General features: G+C 36.3%; 1 protein-coding gene across 1 annotated transcript in view; it reads right to left on the reverse strand.

Annotated features, from left to right (window-relative positions):
- LOC150087520 (uncharacterized) overlaps positions 1 to 17,967 on the reverse strand; it is a 217,197-nt gene that overhangs the window by 55,121 nt on the left and 144,109 nt on the right. Inside the window, exons 25-27 of the mRNA XM_090372513.1 lie at positions 10,373 to 10,476; positions 6,665 to 6,792; positions 3,687 to 3,802 (exon numbers count right to left, since the gene is read on the reverse strand). Coding sequence (XP_090228639.1) covers positions 3,687 to 3,802; positions 6,665 to 6,792; positions 10,373 to 10,476 — 348 coding nt within the window. The remainder of the gene's footprint in view (positions 1 to 3,686; positions 3,803 to 6,664; positions 6,793 to 10,372; positions 10,477 to 17,967) is intronic.

Raw genomic sequence — 17,967 nt, forward strand, 5'->3', positions numbered from 1 at the left:
AAGGCAGATTACGAGAAATCCTTGGCAAGGGATGCAAAGAAAAACAGCAAAGAGTTCTTTACTTATGTAAACTCTAGAAGGAAGGGGATGAATCAGATTGGTCCACTTGATATTGATGGGTCAACTGTTGATGATCCTGCTCAGGTAGCTAACAAACTAAATGAATATTTTGCATCGACATTCACACATGAGGAGTTATTCAGCAAGGGGAATGCTAGAGGTGTATTCAACTCTAGAGAATCTTGAGAAGCAACTCTAGAGAAGCTACAGAATCTTGAAATAACTGGGAGTAAAGTGGAGGAGAAACTGTTGAAGATAAACACAAGAAAGGCACCCGGGGTGGATGGGATCTATCCAGTTATATTAAAGGAGGCAGCAAAGGAAGTAAGCAAACCCTTAGCCATAATTATGAGAGCTTCCTTGGACTCAGGGGAGGTACCCATAGACTGGAAATGTGCAAATGTGACCCCAATTCACAAAGGAGGATCAAAGGCTGACACAAGTAATTATAGACCTGTGAGCTTAACTTCTGTTCCAGGAAAATTAATGGAGGCACTGGTTAAAGAAGCACTGCAGGATCATTTAGACAAGACTTCAGTTATAGCTCAGACACAGCATGGTTTTGTTAAGGGGAAGTCTTGCCTGACCAACTTGATTGGATACTATGATGCAGTCACAAAAGAACTGGATGCAGGGAATAACTTTGATATTATATACTTGGATCTTAGAAAGGCTTTTGATACTGTTGCACATGGAAGACTGCTACACAAATTGGAGCAGTGTGACATTGGAGGCAAATTGCTGCTATGGATAAAGGGGTGGTTGAGGGGGAGAAGACAGAGAGTGGTAATCAATGGACACTGCTCATCGTGGACTAATGTTATTAGTGGAGTCCCTCAGGGCTCAGTGTTGGGTCCATTATTGTTTTCTGTATTTATAAATGATATTGATGATGGTATATCAAGCTTAATGTCCAAGTTTGCAGATGATACAAAGGTTGGCAGGGTTGTCAAGGACACTACTGACACTATGCTGCTGCAACAGGATCTGGAAAGGTTGAGCAGATGGGCTGAGAGGTGGCAAATGAAGTTTAACATTGACAAATGTAAAGTACTACACATGGGAAAAAGCAACCCCAGAGCAATGTATCAACTCTGTGGTACTACACTGACAGTGGTAGAGAATGAAAGGGACTTGGGGGTGATTGTGCAGGCAGATATGAAGTTCTCTGAGCAGTGCAGACGGGCTGCAAGAGTAGCTCATGGAGTATTGTCAATGATATATACAGGAATTTTTCCAGCAGGGATAAGGAGGTGATTATTCCATTGTATAAGGCAATGGTCAGGCCACACCTAGAGTACTGTATACAGGTCTGGAGGCCTCATTTCAAGAAGGATGTAGAGCTGCTGGAACGAGTACAGAGAAGGGCAACAAGATTAGTGAATGGAACAAAGGGGTGCTCTTACGAAGAAAGGCTTAAGTTTTGCAAATTACAGTGTGTGGAGACTAGGCACCAGCGAGGTGATCTGATAGAGGTGTATAAAGCCTTGAATGGTTTAAGCATGCTCAATGCTGATGGGATTCTTCCTCTAGCTCAGAAAAATCACCTGAGAGGGCATAAATTCAAATTGAGGAAAGACAGATGTAGGATAGACGTGCGGAAATTTGCCTTTAGCCAGCGGGTGGTTGGTTGGTGGAACAGACTGCCATCCCTTGTGGTGGAGGTTGATAGCCTAAATAAGTTTAAGGCTTAGCTGGACAGGTATTTTGAATGAACAGAGGGGTGAAGTGGAAGTGGTTTTTTTTTTTTTTTTTTTTTTTGGCTGATGCTGCATAAGCTTGCTTTCTTGCATCAAATGCCTCTACTAATGCTAATGCTAATGCTAAAAGATCATAAATTCGGATATTTCTCTAAAGTAAACAATTTATTTCACTCTCATGTGTATATTTGAACTGTGGGTGTTTAGGGAATGACTTCTGAATTGGGAAAGCTCTTCACCATATGCACATTGAACTCAGACAGCATAAACTGCTAATAATGAACTCTGTAGTTTAGTATGCATGAAACATTCCATATTTTCTAAAATAAAATTTCTGACAATAGTGCCTTACCGTCAATGTTCATTTTTCAGTGAGAATATAATGAAAATGCTTTTATGAGCAAATCTATCCTACTTCTTAAAATCAAAATGTTGTGTTTTTGTGACATTTTTAATTTTAAAAAACATTGAACATTTTGGAAGAATTAATTTAATTTTTTTGACAAAAAAACCAATGCTTCCCATAGCACCTGTCCATTCCCTCTAATATTTTTTCTAGGTCTTCCTTAAATTTATTCAAACTAGCCACTTCCACAACACCAAATGGAAGTTTGTTCCAATGATCAACTAACCACTGTCAATTTTCCACTCATCTATCTTGCAACCATCTTTAGCATTAGTAGAAGCATAAGATGCAAGAAAGCAAAGCTTATACAGCATCATACAAAAAAAAAAAAAAAACAAATACCATTTGCTCTAAAAGTTTGTCCAGTTCTTCCTTGAATTTATTTAAGCTCTCAACTTCCACAACAACAGATGGAAGTTTGTTCTAGAAATCAACTACCCGCTGGCTAAAAGCAAATTTCCGCACATCTATTTTACAACTGTAATTCCTCAATTTCAATTTATGCCCCCTCAGGTTCATAATCTGAGCAAGAGGAAGAATCCCATCAGCATTGAGCCTGCTCAACACATTCAAGGCCTAATCAAATCACCTTGCAGGTGCCTAGTCTCCAGATGCTGAAATTTGCAGAACTTAAGCCTTTCTTCATAAAAGCACCCCTTTGTTCCCGTCACCAGTCTTGTTGCCCTTCTCTGTACTTGTTCTAGCAACTCTACATCCTTCCTAAAATGAGGCCTCCAAACCTGTACATAGTACTCATGGTGTGGCCTGACCATTGCCTTATACAAACATTGAACATTGAAGCGGATAATTAGCTCCTTATCACTACTAGCCAAATTCCTATAAATTCTATATTTTTCAGGTAATAATTTAAATAAATTAAAAATAATACATTTATTATTTTTAATATACTTAAAAATAATAAATTATTTTTCAGTTATTATTTATTTTTATATTATTATTTAATATATTTAATATTTAAATATATTAAATAATACTATAAAATCATAAATGTAAATATTCATCCCATAGATATAACTCCATACTGAAATAATTTATAAAATTTTAAATAAAATTAAATTTATAAAATAACATGATTAAAAAACATGTTAAAAACTTGGATTTTCACAAAGCTCCCTAACAATTATTACTCAAAATAAGTTGTTGTTGTTAGTTGTTATTTGGTTTTTAGGAGCATTAGCAACTAAGGCCATATTGCTCTGGGGATATGCGGTGGTCATTCCCTGACCTTTCCACATCCTCCGTATTTGGTGGTCACGGGCTCAAACCCCAGTCTAATCAAGAAGCATGTGCTATGCACTGCTGCTCCTTCCCACCTGGCTATGGAGGAGCCCTCAAAATAAGAAATATCCTTATGAATATGCATATTTTACAATCAAGCTACTTCTTATATTTCCATTTGGGACAGGCAACAAAAAGAACATCCACCAATAAAAAATTAGGAGCAAAGTAGTATGTAAACAATATATTAATACAGTATATTAATCAAGAGGCTTACTTACAGAGCTCCCAATTCCCAAGATAAAAAGCATCAGGAAAAAGAGGACTGACCAAAGCTGTGGTACAAAAGGTATTTTTGCTAATGCATCAGGATATGCAACAAAAGCAAGACCCATACCTATTAAAATTAATTCACTTTTAAATAACAAATTAATGCTAAAAAACATAAGAAAATCAATATAAAAATTACATTAAAATTTATTAACATTCACTTAGAGTTATTTTTCAGGTAATAATAAAAAACCATTTAGAATACTTTTTTAAAATAACTGTTTTCTAATATTATTTGTTATCATGTGTATACATTGACATGTCATTAATATCTGGACACCCCTCTGTTAATAGTTAATCATGTCCTATTCAAGCACCATGTGTCAGATGCAAATATAAATATACTCATAGGCCTTTAAGGGGACAGTAGTACACTGGTGTGCAAAATTTAAGGACCAGTCAGGTTTTACACTCCTGTAGCTTCTCGTAGGAGTGGCCTGGATATGGGAAAAGCATACCAAAGGAACCTCGTGAGGTACCGAAATGAAGGAAACAATACCGACATAACAACGGAAACAAAATGGCACAGAGTGACTTTATTCAAAAATGGCAACATATCAATGGCTGCCATGATACAGATGCATCACTGCCAAAGATGGAACAAAGGGAAGAGGTGGTCCTCAGTAGGTGATATGGCACTCCTGATGTTGATGCAGGCTTTGCACTGCCTGTCCATACTTAGAACAATGTTGTTGATATGTTCTTGCAGTAACATCATCCATTCCTCTGTCAGCGCCATCTTCAGCTGGTGAACATTTTCTGGTGAGTGTGGACATCCCGCTAGGTATCTGCCCAGAGCGTCCCATATGCATTCGATGGGATTTAGATAAGCGGAATGGGCAGGCCAATCCATATGAACAATGTCCTCACTTTCCAAAAGCATAACCCCAGGGGCTCACATCTGGTGACTATGGGCTTGGCAAACCCAGGGTCCTGAGCTGGATATCACCATTTTTCTTTTTCTTGGTGATTCCTTTCTACTTCTCTCTCTCTCTCTCTCGGGGTAACTCGGGAATTTTTTTTTTTTTTTTTTTTTGGCTGGTGCAGCATAAGCCTCGGGCTTCCTTGTACCATAATAATAATAAAAAATATATATCAACAGCTGCAGTGCAATGGGGTGTGGCCTTATCATCCATAAACATGAACTCGGGGGCCAATGGCGCCTTGGAACAGATGCACATGGGGAAGGATTACCTCAGTACAGTATCGTGCACTGGTTACAGTATGGATGTACACAACTCCAGTATCTGGAGTTGTGTATGTCCATCCAAGATGACACCTCCCCAGAAGAGAACACCTCAATCCCTTTCAGTGATGCTTATGGTGTGATACCATGTATCAACCTCTCGGCAGATTAGTTGACATCCAGAATCGCTGGGTGCCTCCGTAGCCAGGTGGGAAGGAGCAGCAGTGCGTAGCACATGCTGCTTGATTGGACTGGGGTTCTAGCCCGTCACCACCAAATACAGCGGATGCGGAAAGGTCAGGGAATGACCACCGCATATTCCCGGAGCAATATGGCCTTAGTTGCTAATGCTCCTAAAAACCAGCATAACTAACTAACTAACCAGAATTGCTGCTGAGACTGAATCTATTCTCATCAGTAAAGAGTACCTTAAGTAAAGATTTTTTGGTTGTAACCTTTAGAAATAGTGTTGGTCCTTAAGTTTTGCACACCAGTGTATGACTGTGAATGCAAGGTAACATGATTGATGTAGTTAACAGATTTTCAGCTTTGAATGATAATAGAGTGCTACATAAGCAATCAGTCTGTATGCGATATTTCAACAACACTGAAGATCCCTAGGTTAATGACTAGTAATGTGATCTGCAAATGAAAACAGATTGGTGGCAAAACCTTCATGAAACAACCAGGAAAACCTCCAAAGAAGCTGATGAAATGAGTCAGAAAAGCCCCGCAAAGAATTTTCCACCCAGAATACACACGCACGCACGCACGCAGGAAGAGAGAGATACATAAAATGGTAATAACATTTAATTAATGTTACAATATGTAACTTTTCAATAGCAATAATGAAATTATATGTTTGGTATGTCTTCCTCCACAATGTTAAGGCTGATAAATTAAAGCCCTTTTGGTTATGATACTCCAAGGATTTGTAAATAACTACAGAAATTGTGAAATAAACCTTTATTTTAATAAAATCTGATTTATTAAAAACTTGTGCACCGGTTCAATAGACTAATAATAAAAGAAAATGCAAAAGAAGTGAGAAAACTAAGGAAGTGACAGCCTGAAAACTCAGAGAAAATGTACACATATCCTATCCAGGATTGCGTACATATAACTAAGGAAGTGACAACCCTGAAACTCAGAGAAAATGTGCACATCTTATCCAGTTATCTACAAGACAAAATTAAATTTTAAAAACACTAAAAGAAATGGTAGGAAGTGGAACATCATACTTTTGTCACTGTTAACTTTTCAATATTGCTCATTCCTTCAATGTATTTTCTAACTTACTTTTTTTTTTCATTCTTTTGGATAAAAAAGAATGAAAAAATTCACATAGGAGACTAAGATTTGATGCACTGTTGAAGAGATCTTGGAAGAATCAGAGAGTGTAACCACCCACTCACCCACCCACTTGTATTCCTTTATAAAATAGGTGGAAAGTAACTGATTAAAGCAGACTACAGAGCATGCATAACAGCATAATAAAAATGACTGTGTGCACATTTTTGATAAGTTTTCACACTATCATACCATATCACACTATCATACTATATTGTTTTTGAACTTCTGTGTCATATTTTCTTTTTGTTATTCATCTACTGAATCAGAGCAAAGGTTTGTTAACAAAGAATTTGATATAAAAAGGCTGATAAACTTTAATGAGCACTGAATAATTATTTAGAATTAATTTTTTGATGCACTGTCTATTCATAAACATAAAATGCCACTTACCTTCCTTGCTGACAGCCTCTGAAATGTCTTTACCAGTTTGAGTAGCAAGTGAACCCAGCACAGAAAAAATAACACAGCCCGCCAGCACACTTGTAAATGTATCCAAAATTCCAATGATTAATGCATCTCTATATTTAATGAAAATAAAAATTTAGAACATATTTAAAGGCACCAAAATTTTTATTATCAAGAAATAACACTAAAATAACATTCATATCAAATCAGTGTTGTTGTTACTCTTTGATACTTTGTTGTTGTTGTTGATACTTCAAACTTGAAAGAATTATAATCATTAGTAACCATAACTGGGGATAAAAATTAGCAAGCAGGAGAGAATTAAGCATTGGGAAGAGATTATGACTTTCTATGTAAAATTTTTGGCAATTTTGTATTAATAAAGGCAAATTGATACAAGAAAGACAGACTTATTCAGTATCTTAAAAAAAAAAAAAAATGTCACCTGGCTCCATCCATGTATCATGTATTTGTTCCTTAAATTTACATAAGTTCTTTCTGTAGTTGTACAGTAAATTATGTAAATTTGTACAAGATTAGAGGTAATTTATTTGAACAATTAGTACCCCTTCCTTTGGTTAAAAGAAAATTTTATCATATTGCAATGCATAACTACATACCTGAAAACTTTTAGGAATTGAAAATCAGAAGGCCTGCTTTAACCAGAATACTCTGGAATTGACTAATAGGAGTTCTTATTTTCTTCCAAATTAATAGTTAATTAATACATGCCATGTACTACAGCAGGTAAATACCATGTTCTGTTCTTTCTGGGCAGAATGTATTAAAATTTTGTGGTGCACTTGAGTTTTTAAAAGCAAAACCATTGGGAATGTCTGCTTTTTACTGATAATTAACCATGTTGCTCTTTGATGCACCTTTTCTGGATCTCTCCATCCTGAAACAGGCTTCCAAACCTCTATATAACATAATATTCAGGATGTGCCTAACCAAGACACATCCTGAATATTATAGAGGTTTGGAAACCTTTATAAAACAGAACAATTACCTATTTGTTACTACTAGCAAAATTCTTATACATCATTGGTGCTTTGTATACTACAAGCTACCTGACTGTCTTAAGGATTATATATAAAAAGGATTCCAGTGGATTCAGATCAGGAAACTGTGCCAGTCATAACAGGACCACTATTCCCAATCCATTTCTCCCAGTAAATCACAGACAGTATTTATATACCACCACACTGAAATGAGTGAGGGCATCATGAGGAAATGCATAGGTTGTCCATTTCCTTTTCTCTTATTAATTTTTATTATTATTATTTTTTAAAATTATCTTCTCATTATTATTAATTTGTTTTTATTCTTATTATTTAATTCTATTTTTTTGTTATTTTATTTTATTATTATTTATTTATTTATTATTTTTTTTTTTTGGTTGGTGCAGCATAAGCCATAGGCTTCCTTGCACCATGTGGCCATTACCAATACTAATATTAATCATCATGATATTAGAACAACATGTTCTTGCAGATATTCAGAGGAACATCTTCCAGTAATTCTGACAGGGTTTGAGTGTGATTTTTTAGAATTTTAAAAGCATTTTCACCCATCACTTTGTGGGAGGAGTTTTTTCTTTTTTTATTTCTGTATTTATTTCCCCCTGTACCATAGTATTGCTTTCAGTGGCAATTGTTGTAATTATTTTAGTACAACAGCTTCCCTCAAGCATAAAGGTCCACAAGCTACCTGACTGCATTCAAATATCAGAATTTCCAGGAGCTGAGGGACTTTCTCATATAAAACACATATTATATATATGTGAGCTGTCGGTTTCTCATGAGCAATGACACAAATATTATAAAACAAAGCCATCTATTATACAAAACTACTTACAGGTATATACATAACTGATATTCATTTACATTTAATCTATTCATTTACATTTAATCTATTCATTTACATTTAATCTATTCGTTTTTCTCATTTAATCTGTTAATACATGCAATCATATCCATAAAATTTCTCTTAATTAACAATATCAACTCTCTCTACAATTGCAAACACTAAACTAAATCAATTGTAATCACTTCCTCATATTTTTCTTAATCAGCAATATAAATTCTTCACAACAGCAATCCATAAGCTAATTTAATACTATGAATTCCATATATCTCTCTCTTAATTTAGCAATATTAAATTTATTTACAATTTCAACCAATAAATCAACTCAATGCTAAACATTTCCTTATATTTCTTATAATTTCTTCAACTTCAACCTTACTCTTAAAATAATCTACAACTTTACCTTAGCACCCTTTTCAGCACAACACAGTTCAGAGAACTTACGTTCCTTCTCTTTCATGGGGGGGGTTTCTTTGTGTGGATTCCTTCCACGGAGTGTGGTGAAGTCTCTCTTCTTGGTTGAAATCTGCTGTATAGCTCTTCCAGTACTGCCTTATTTCAGGAACAGTTCTCTGATAATACTGAAGGAAATTACCACAGCAGTAACAGAAGCCAGGGGCACTCTCTGACTGGCTTGTTACTCAGCTTCCAGATTAACTTCTAGCACAGGAACATGCCTGATGACAGATAAGCTAAACTTTCCCTAATAATATTACTGCTTAAGGAGTAACTGGATAAGACAGGTACCATTTTATTTTACTCTTTTTGATACTTCCTCTCCTAACACTGAGACTTCTCTCTCTCTCTCTCCTCCTTTACACGTTACTAAAATGGCCTCTGTAGTGCACAGCAGAACTCTTTATTACAAAGCAGGATCCTCAGGACTGGACCCCAAACTGAACCCAGAACTACAACAGCAACCACTCTGAACAACAATCACCACTCCCTCTAACTTTGGTGTGAAAACCTTATTTATTTTCTTCTCATTTACTTATCTCCACCTATCTAATTTAAACCTGACCCAATTATGGTGTTATTCTTTAAACTCACTCTTCTCGTACGTCAGTAACTTGCATTCTATTTTTCCCTTTTCATCTTTCACATCTAGATCACCTGCTGACCATACCTTTGAACTGCTCCATACCAAAGCCCTTCCACAAAATGCACTAAGTATCATGTCCTCAAGTAGTGGTGTAATAGAGGGATTAAACTATTGTTCCAAAGCATTTAATTTTAACCTTCCCCACCTGACTGCACTGTTGTTTACCATATTCCTTAAGTGCCCTACCACCATGCCTACTCCCAATAATGGAAATATTTCTATAATGTTTTCTTTATTCCTTAAGTACTTTGTTTTCACACTCTATTCTTACTAAGAGAAATATATTTGTAAGCCTTTATGTCTTACAACTTTTCAAACTCATAAAAGGAGCACTATAACTCTGAGAGGAAGCTCTTACAAGTTTATATCAACTTTTTCTAAACTGTTTTGGTACATAGAACTATCCTCCAATTTTGTAGGTAAAACTTAGAAATGCCCTATATATATATTATATTACAGATTTCAATTTTTTTATACCAAAAATATATATATAAAAAGCAATGATGAAACATATTTCCGGATCTGCCACCCACAAGGGGACTGATGGTCTGATTCTTAAAGCATATGGTAGGGGTGGGCAGTGTACTCAGGAATCATATGGGAGACCAAGAATTTGTAGTGTAGTTTCACCTCTGATAAAAAGCAAACTAGAGGATAATGCATCTAATTTGTCAACATAAGCATAAACAAAACATAATGAAGATAAATGCTTAATATCTACAAACCTGCCAACATTTCTTCTAAAATCATTGTAACTTGCAAACATCACAATATTTCCATAACCAACTGCCAAGGAAAAGAATGACTGTTCACAAGCTGCATACCAAACCTATTTGACATAAAATGCAAACTCAGCAATTCAAAACTGAAAAGTACATGAATAATAAATACACTCTGCTAATTTATTATGAAAATTTTCATACATAATTTTCAGTGATCAGTACACAGTAAGATATGCACCCTTCACCTTTTTTTTTTTTTTTTTTTGAAATAACTAAAACTATGGACAGTTCAATTAATATCTTAAGAAAGGTTTACATTCTAACTTAAAACAACACAAAAAACAATTTTAAATGTTATAAATGTTAAATATTACACATTCAGAAACTATATTTCTGAATGTGTAAGTTTACTTTGTTCATTTTGAAAAAATAACAGTGAAATAACTTTAATAATAATAATAGCTTTAATAATAATGGTTTATACAGTATCTGTGTTGCATTTTTGTTTATCTAAATCTACTGAGAAAGAGACTAAAAATGAGATTTTAATTAAACATTATGGAAAACTAATTCTTTTTTTTATGTTAGTCTTGACTTCTCCTCTACTTCATAATTTTGCTCTCAACTGACTGAATATACAAACACTTGAGAGCAATTTTTTTTTTTTCTTTAATCAAATATAAACAAGTTATGAAGTAATGCAGAAAGTGAGTAAGACAACAGAAATGTTTAGAACTGTTGACCTATAGGTGGTGATGCAACAGACAAATTCTGGCAATTAATTGTATATATCTTAATATTTTTTTTTAGTGTCAAAAGTAATTTTACTGTTGGATAAAAAATGCCATTTTTATTATTATTACTCAAGAAAACAGCTTAACCACCCAAATCCAGCAATTCATTACCTGGCATCATCCATTTTCTGGCAACTTTTAGGAAAATCGACAAATCTGGCAAATCACACAAATTCAGCAAATGTAATTACTAGGTTGGACATCCTCTCAAGCAGTGCATTGGAGATGATTATGCAGGGGTGGAAATTTTGCCTCAGAACCATAAAAGATTTTACCATACTTCAACCATATAAGCAAATTTGTTAGAATTTTATGGAATTATGTACTGTTATTCACGATCAAAATTAGAAACTCACTGAAATATATAATTTGTATATATGAAGCATTACACTGATGCAATGCATTCATTTTTCTAATGCTGACTAAACGGCAGTAACAAACACTGACATTTCTACTGTTTGTAACCATCAGCACAATAACACCCATCTATTTGTATTTGTCCTTGAGTATGCCACTTAAAGAAAGCCAAGTGTCCCAGGGATTGTGATGGTTCAAAACACAAACATAAGCCTGCAAAACTTATGCCATTGGTTCATCAACAGTGTATAATATATTCTAAGAAATCATTTTATTTTATTCTTTTTTATGCATGTATGCATATGCAAAGGCCTACTTTCTTCACTGTGTCCACCTGTCAGCATCTAAAAACTCGACTTCTAGAGGATGGATTTTCATTAAATTATATATTTGGATCTCTTCGAAAGATCCAAATATATAATTATATTTGGATCTTTCTCAAATCTCAAGCCATCTCAAATTTCATTAAAATCAGACACTAAGACTCAACAAGAATACAACTACAGGCTACCTTGGACTCACTTGTGAAGAGTGCATGGCACCATTCCTTGCCAGTTCAATTAACAAACCTACTATACTGTCACGGAGGACAGTGCTGAGGAGTGGCTGTTCAAGTGCATATGTGTTTACAGTACTTGATAGAAATCGGAGGTTTAAGCAATGAGCTGCCAACAAATTTTCTGTACTGATTTTTTATTTTTTCATTTGTAAAACAAGCACTGAAACTCATGTCTATAACACTGTCCCTAGACTTCCCAATGATCATAAAACATCTTATTTATGACTATTATGCAGTCAATATAAAAGTAATCATATCAAATGAAAAAAAAAGCCGAGTCAGGGTTGAATTTGAAAGTGTCTGCAATTCTGCCCAGACACGATAGGAGGGAGTATATGATGAGAGCCTTGTCAATCAATTCGGCCCTGGAGAGATTGTGCAAGGATGAAGGGGTAGAATTTTTCTCAGCCTGGCCTGTGCTTGTTAACAGGAGAGACTGCTTCTACAGGGATGGGATACACTTAAATAGAAAGGGTGCAAGAATATTTGCTGATGCTATCGAGGCAGAATTAGGTGGGTCGGAAAACTGCTAGCTTGGGGGGGGGATACACAGACTAATAGATTAACAGTAGCCACTGGCAGAGGTAAAAGTGATTCTTGCACTACTTCTATTGAAATGCAATTGGGCAGCAGCCTGGAAAGCAAGGTAATGGGAATTTCCAGGACTGCTGGGAGCCATAGTGGAACAAGTAAATATATGGGCTGTGTTAGGGTAACTAAGAGTAGAAACAGGTGCATTTACACCAATGCTAGGAGTATAGTTAATAAATTCGATGAGCTTGATGTGCTAGTCAAGACATCAAAGACAGATATTGTTGGGATATCAGAGACATGGTGTCACACAGACATAAGAAGTGCAGAACTGGAATTTGGGGAGTACAATGTGTACAGAAAGGATAGACAGGGGAGGAGGGGTTATGCTGTTAGTTAAAAAACATAAAATCTAAGGAGTTGCATCCAATTGATGTTGGTGGACAATGCAATGTTGAGTGTGTTTGGTGTGACATAAGCACTGGGAAAGGAAAAATGAGAGTAGGTGTGTGTGTTATAGGCCTAATGAATCTGATGAGTATAATGAGCAATTGTGCAGAGAAATAGAGTGGGCCAGTAAATTAGAGTGTCTTATAATGGGGGTTTTAATTAATGATTAATTAAAATTCAAAAATTATTCATAAACTACGAAAATCCCGGCGCTGATGTAACAACAGGAATTAATTTTATCTTAATATAATTTCAACAATATATGATATATGCAAATACGCGTATATCATAAGTCTGCACAGCAGGAGAACCTTTGTAAGTACAAAGGTTCTCCTGCTGTTTGTAAGTAAAAGTAGGAAATAATACGATTCTACTGCTCCGATTAGCGGTAGCGTGGGGCCTATGCAGCATAGTATGTGTGTATAGTATGCAGCGTAGTAATGAAATGTGAAAATAAGCGAATATAAACATACTATCAGGTTTTACCGCCGATTGTAAACTTGTATGTAATTAAAATTGCACATATGAAACCAAACTTGGTGTCATTAGAAAAAAGTGTAAAGTTGGGGTTTTGAGGGGCCCTTCAGAAGTCGGGGCCCAGGGCGCACGCCTGGTGCGCCCGCCGTTAAATCCGCCTCTGCTCCTCGTGTGTGAATGCTGATGCAAGATATTCATTCAGTTTGTTAGCTACCTGAGCGGGATCATCAACAGTTGAACCATCGATATCAAGTGGGCCACTGATTCATCCCTTTCCTTCTAGAGTTTACATAAGTAAAGAACTTTTTGCTGTTTTTCTTTGTATCCTTTGCCAAAGATTTCTCGTAATCTGCCTTCGCCTGCCTAACCTCCTTTGTAACTTGGTTACAGACCAGCTTATATCTATCATAGGCTTCTGTGTCACATGTTAATTTATATGTATCCCATGAATTTTTCTTCTCTGTCACATGTCTAATTAGTTCATATGACATCCACTTAGGCCTAAATCTTGAACAATATTTCTTTGTTAGTATGAAAAGCCTAGTGGCTTCCAAGATTAATTCTTTGAATGCTTCCTATTTTGAATTTGCTGTTGGTAACATCATCAGTTGGTTGCACCGTATAGAATTTAAATACCGTTTCAGACCACCGTAGTCACCTTTACGAAAGCAAAAACCCTTCCCTTTACCCTTGATGGTGGTTACCTCTTTGAGTAAATCCCACTTTAGCACACTGTGATCACTGCCACCTAGTGGTTCCTTTATCTGCAGATTCTTGATGCATAAAGAATCACTACTGATAATCAGATCAAGAGAATTACTCCCTCTAGTTGCCTCCCAAACATGCTGCTATAGAAAACAGTCATCCAATAAATCCACAAAAGCCTTGCTAGTATGTGAGTGACCCACCCACAAATTCCAGTCAATATCCGGGAAATTAAACCCCCCCCCATTATAAGACACTAATTTACGGGCCCACTCTATTTCTCTGCACAATTGCTCATTATATTCTACTATAAATTATACTATAAATTTTATATTTTTCTTTTCATTGGTAGGCTACCAATGGTAGCTAGAAAAATGAAACGACATCTATCAGGGGGTGAAAAAAGACGCGAATATAATATAATACATATATTACATTCAAATTTTATTGGAAATAAAACATTAATAGTACATAATATTTTTTATTTATTTAAAAAAATTGTTAACATGCATTTTTATTTTCCCTATCTCTCTCTTTTTTTTAAGGGGCCCAATATTTTCTTCTGCGCCCGGGCCCTCAAACGACCTTAATCCGCTTCTGATGAGGGGTTATTCAGGAAGGGGAATGCCAGAGATGTATTCAACTCTGGCAGTAAGCTAGATAATCTTGTAATAACTGAGAGTAAAGTGGAGGAGAAATTGTTGAAGATAAACACAAGAAAGGCACCTGGGGTGGATGGAATCTATCCAGTTATATTAAAGGAGGCGGCAAAGGAAGTAAGCAAACCCTTAGCCATAATTATGAGAGCTTCCCTGGACTCAGGGGAAATACCCATGAACTGGAGATGTGCATATATGACCCCAATCCACAAAGGAGGATCAAAGGGAGACACAGGTAATTACAGATCTGTTAGTTTAACTTCTGTTCCAGGGAAATTAATGGAGGCACTGGTTAAAGAAGCACTGCAGGATCATCTAGACAAGACTTCAGTTATAGCTCGGACACAGCATGGGTTTGTTAAGGGGAAGTCTTGTCTGACTAATTTGATTGGATACTATGATGCAGCAACAAAAGAACTGGATGCAGGGAATAACTTTGATATTATATATTTGGATCTTAGAAAGGCTTTTGATACTGTTGCACATGGAAGACTGCTGCACAAATTGGAGCAGTCTGGCATTGTAGGCAAATTGCTGCTATGGATAAAGGGATGGTTGAGGGGAGAAGACAAAGAGTGGTAATCAATGGACACTGCTCATCGTGGACTAATGTTATTAGTGGAGTCCCTCAGGGTTCAGTGTTGGGTCCATTATTGTTTTCTGTATTCATAAATGATATCGATGATGGTATATCAAGCTTAATGTCCACGTTTTCAGATGATACAAAGGTTGGCAGGGTTGTTAAGGACACTAATGACAGTACACTGCTGCAACAGGATCTAGAAAAGTTGAGCAGATGGGCTGAGAGGTGGCAAATGAAGTTTAACATTGACAAATGTAAAGTACTACATATGGGAAGCAGTAATCCCAGAGTGGGGCTTAGAGGGGAACAGGTATCCTGTGTGTTATCAGACACTCAGCCTAAAACACTGATGGATCCAATATCTCTCTATTACAGAAGATTTAGGAGAAGTCCGGTTGGCCTGCCTCCCTAAAATCCACTCATGCACACCTTCTCGATGGTAAGCCCTGTTACGTCATTTAGGTGGCAACGAACATGTAGAGTGGTTCTCTTCAAGACGCCTGGTCAGCGTGAAGAGGAAAAGACCAAACCCTCCAGCAATGAGAGCACAATACAAATGGCCCTCAGTCCCCAGCAGCTTTCACTCTCCCTCTTACGGCAGCGAGAGGATCAGAGTGGAGGCAGAGGGTGCTAAGAATCTCTGGGTACGACCAGGCTGCCATGCACGGAAATTGAACTTGGCCTGTTATAACGTACGATCACTCATCGGTGAAGACAGGATATTAGAGCTGGAAAAGGAATTAGAAAATGTGAATTGGAATATCATCGGTTTGGCTGAAACAAGAAGAAGAAATGAATCACTTATAAGTTTATCAAGTGGAAATCTGCTGTACACCAATGGAAACAGTGAAAGGAGTGAAGGTGGAGTTGGGTTTCTGGTCCATAAAGATTTTAAAAACAACATTTTGGAATTCAAAAGTACATCACCAAAGGTGTCAAGACTAATACTCAAGATTTCTAAGAGGTACAAGCTAAAGATTATAATGATTTATGCACCAACATCGAGCCATGATGATGAAGAGGTTGAAGAAATGTACACTGAAATTGAGAGTCTTCTAGATGAGCAGAAAACCCACTACACTATTATTATGGGAGACTTCAATGCTAAGGTTGGAAAAAGGCAAAACAGCGCAGAAAGAGGAACTATAGGAAATTTTGGAATTGGTGAAAGAAATAAAAGAGGTGAAAGACTTGTGGAATTTGCAGAATCTCAAGGAATGTCAGTAATGAACACTTTTTTCAAGAAAAGGGTGAACAGAAAGTGGACATGGAAGAGTCCAAATGGATGAACAACTAATGAAATCGACTTCATCTTCACTAACAGAAGATATATTGTGAATGATGTTACCGTCCTGAATAAGGTAAATGTTGGAAGTGATCACAGAATGGTAAGATGTACACTTGATATAGATGTAGGAAAGGAAAGGAAAAAACTGACTCGAGTAAATAATACAAAGGTCTTTGAAATAACAGAGGAGGAGAAAAAGCAGTATGTACTGGAACTTAAGAACAAGTTTGAGCTTCTGCAGACTGCTCAGGACCAAGATATCGACGAGGAATATTACAACTTTCTGAAAGTGATAAAGCCCAAGAAACCTATAGGGAAACAGAAATCCAAAGAAGAAAAAATTAGTCAAGAAACACTTGTCATGATGAACCAAAGATGACAAATGAAGAGCAAGAAAAACACTGACAGGGAGAAAATTGAGTATACTGAGTTATGCAAAGCCATTAGAAAGAGACTCAGAGAGGACATAAGAAGATTTAACACAAGAAAAGTAGAACAAGCATTAAGGGAAAACAAAGGATTTAAATCAGCAGCCATGAGCAGTAATACAGAAAGACAAATGATACTGAAACTGAAGAATAGCGATGGTGTACTTATAAACAGCAGAGAAGGCATAATTCAAATAGCAGAAGACTACTATAGAGAATTATACAAGGAGCGAGGGAATGATACCAGCAGTGGGGAAGATGGATTGCAAAGTAGCAACACATACGACATACCCGATATTCTTCCTGATGAGTTAGAACATGCATTGAAGAAAATGAAGAATCGGAAAGCCCCGGGGGAAGATGAAGTTACTGTAGAGTTGTTAAAATTGGGAGGAAGAGACATAACACAAAAACTGGCAAGGCTCTTCACAAAGTGTATTAGAAAAGGTGTGATGCCTATGCAGTGGAATAATGCAATCACAGTTTTGCTGCATAAGAAAGGAGATAAATCAGAAATTGGAAATTATAGACCAATTAGCTTGTTATCCCATATCTACAAGTTGTTCACAAGGGTCATTACTAACAGATTAGAAAGAATACTTGATGAGAATCAACCGAAAGAGCAAGCTGGCTTTAGGACAGGATTCTCAACTATGGATCACCTTCACGTAATATCACAGCTAATGGAGAAAGGAAATGAATATAAAACACCATTATGCCTGGCATTTGTGGATTATGAAAAGGCATTTGACTCCATACAACATAAG

The sequence above is a fragment of the Mastigoproctus giganteus genome, chromosome 4 (assembly GCF_048544385.1).
Source record: "Mastigoproctus giganteus isolate SK-2022 chromosome 4, ASM4854438v1, whole genome shotgun sequence".
Classification (NCBI taxonomy): Eukaryota; Metazoa; Arthropoda; class Arachnida; order Uropygi; family Thelyphonidae; genus Mastigoproctus; species Mastigoproctus giganteus.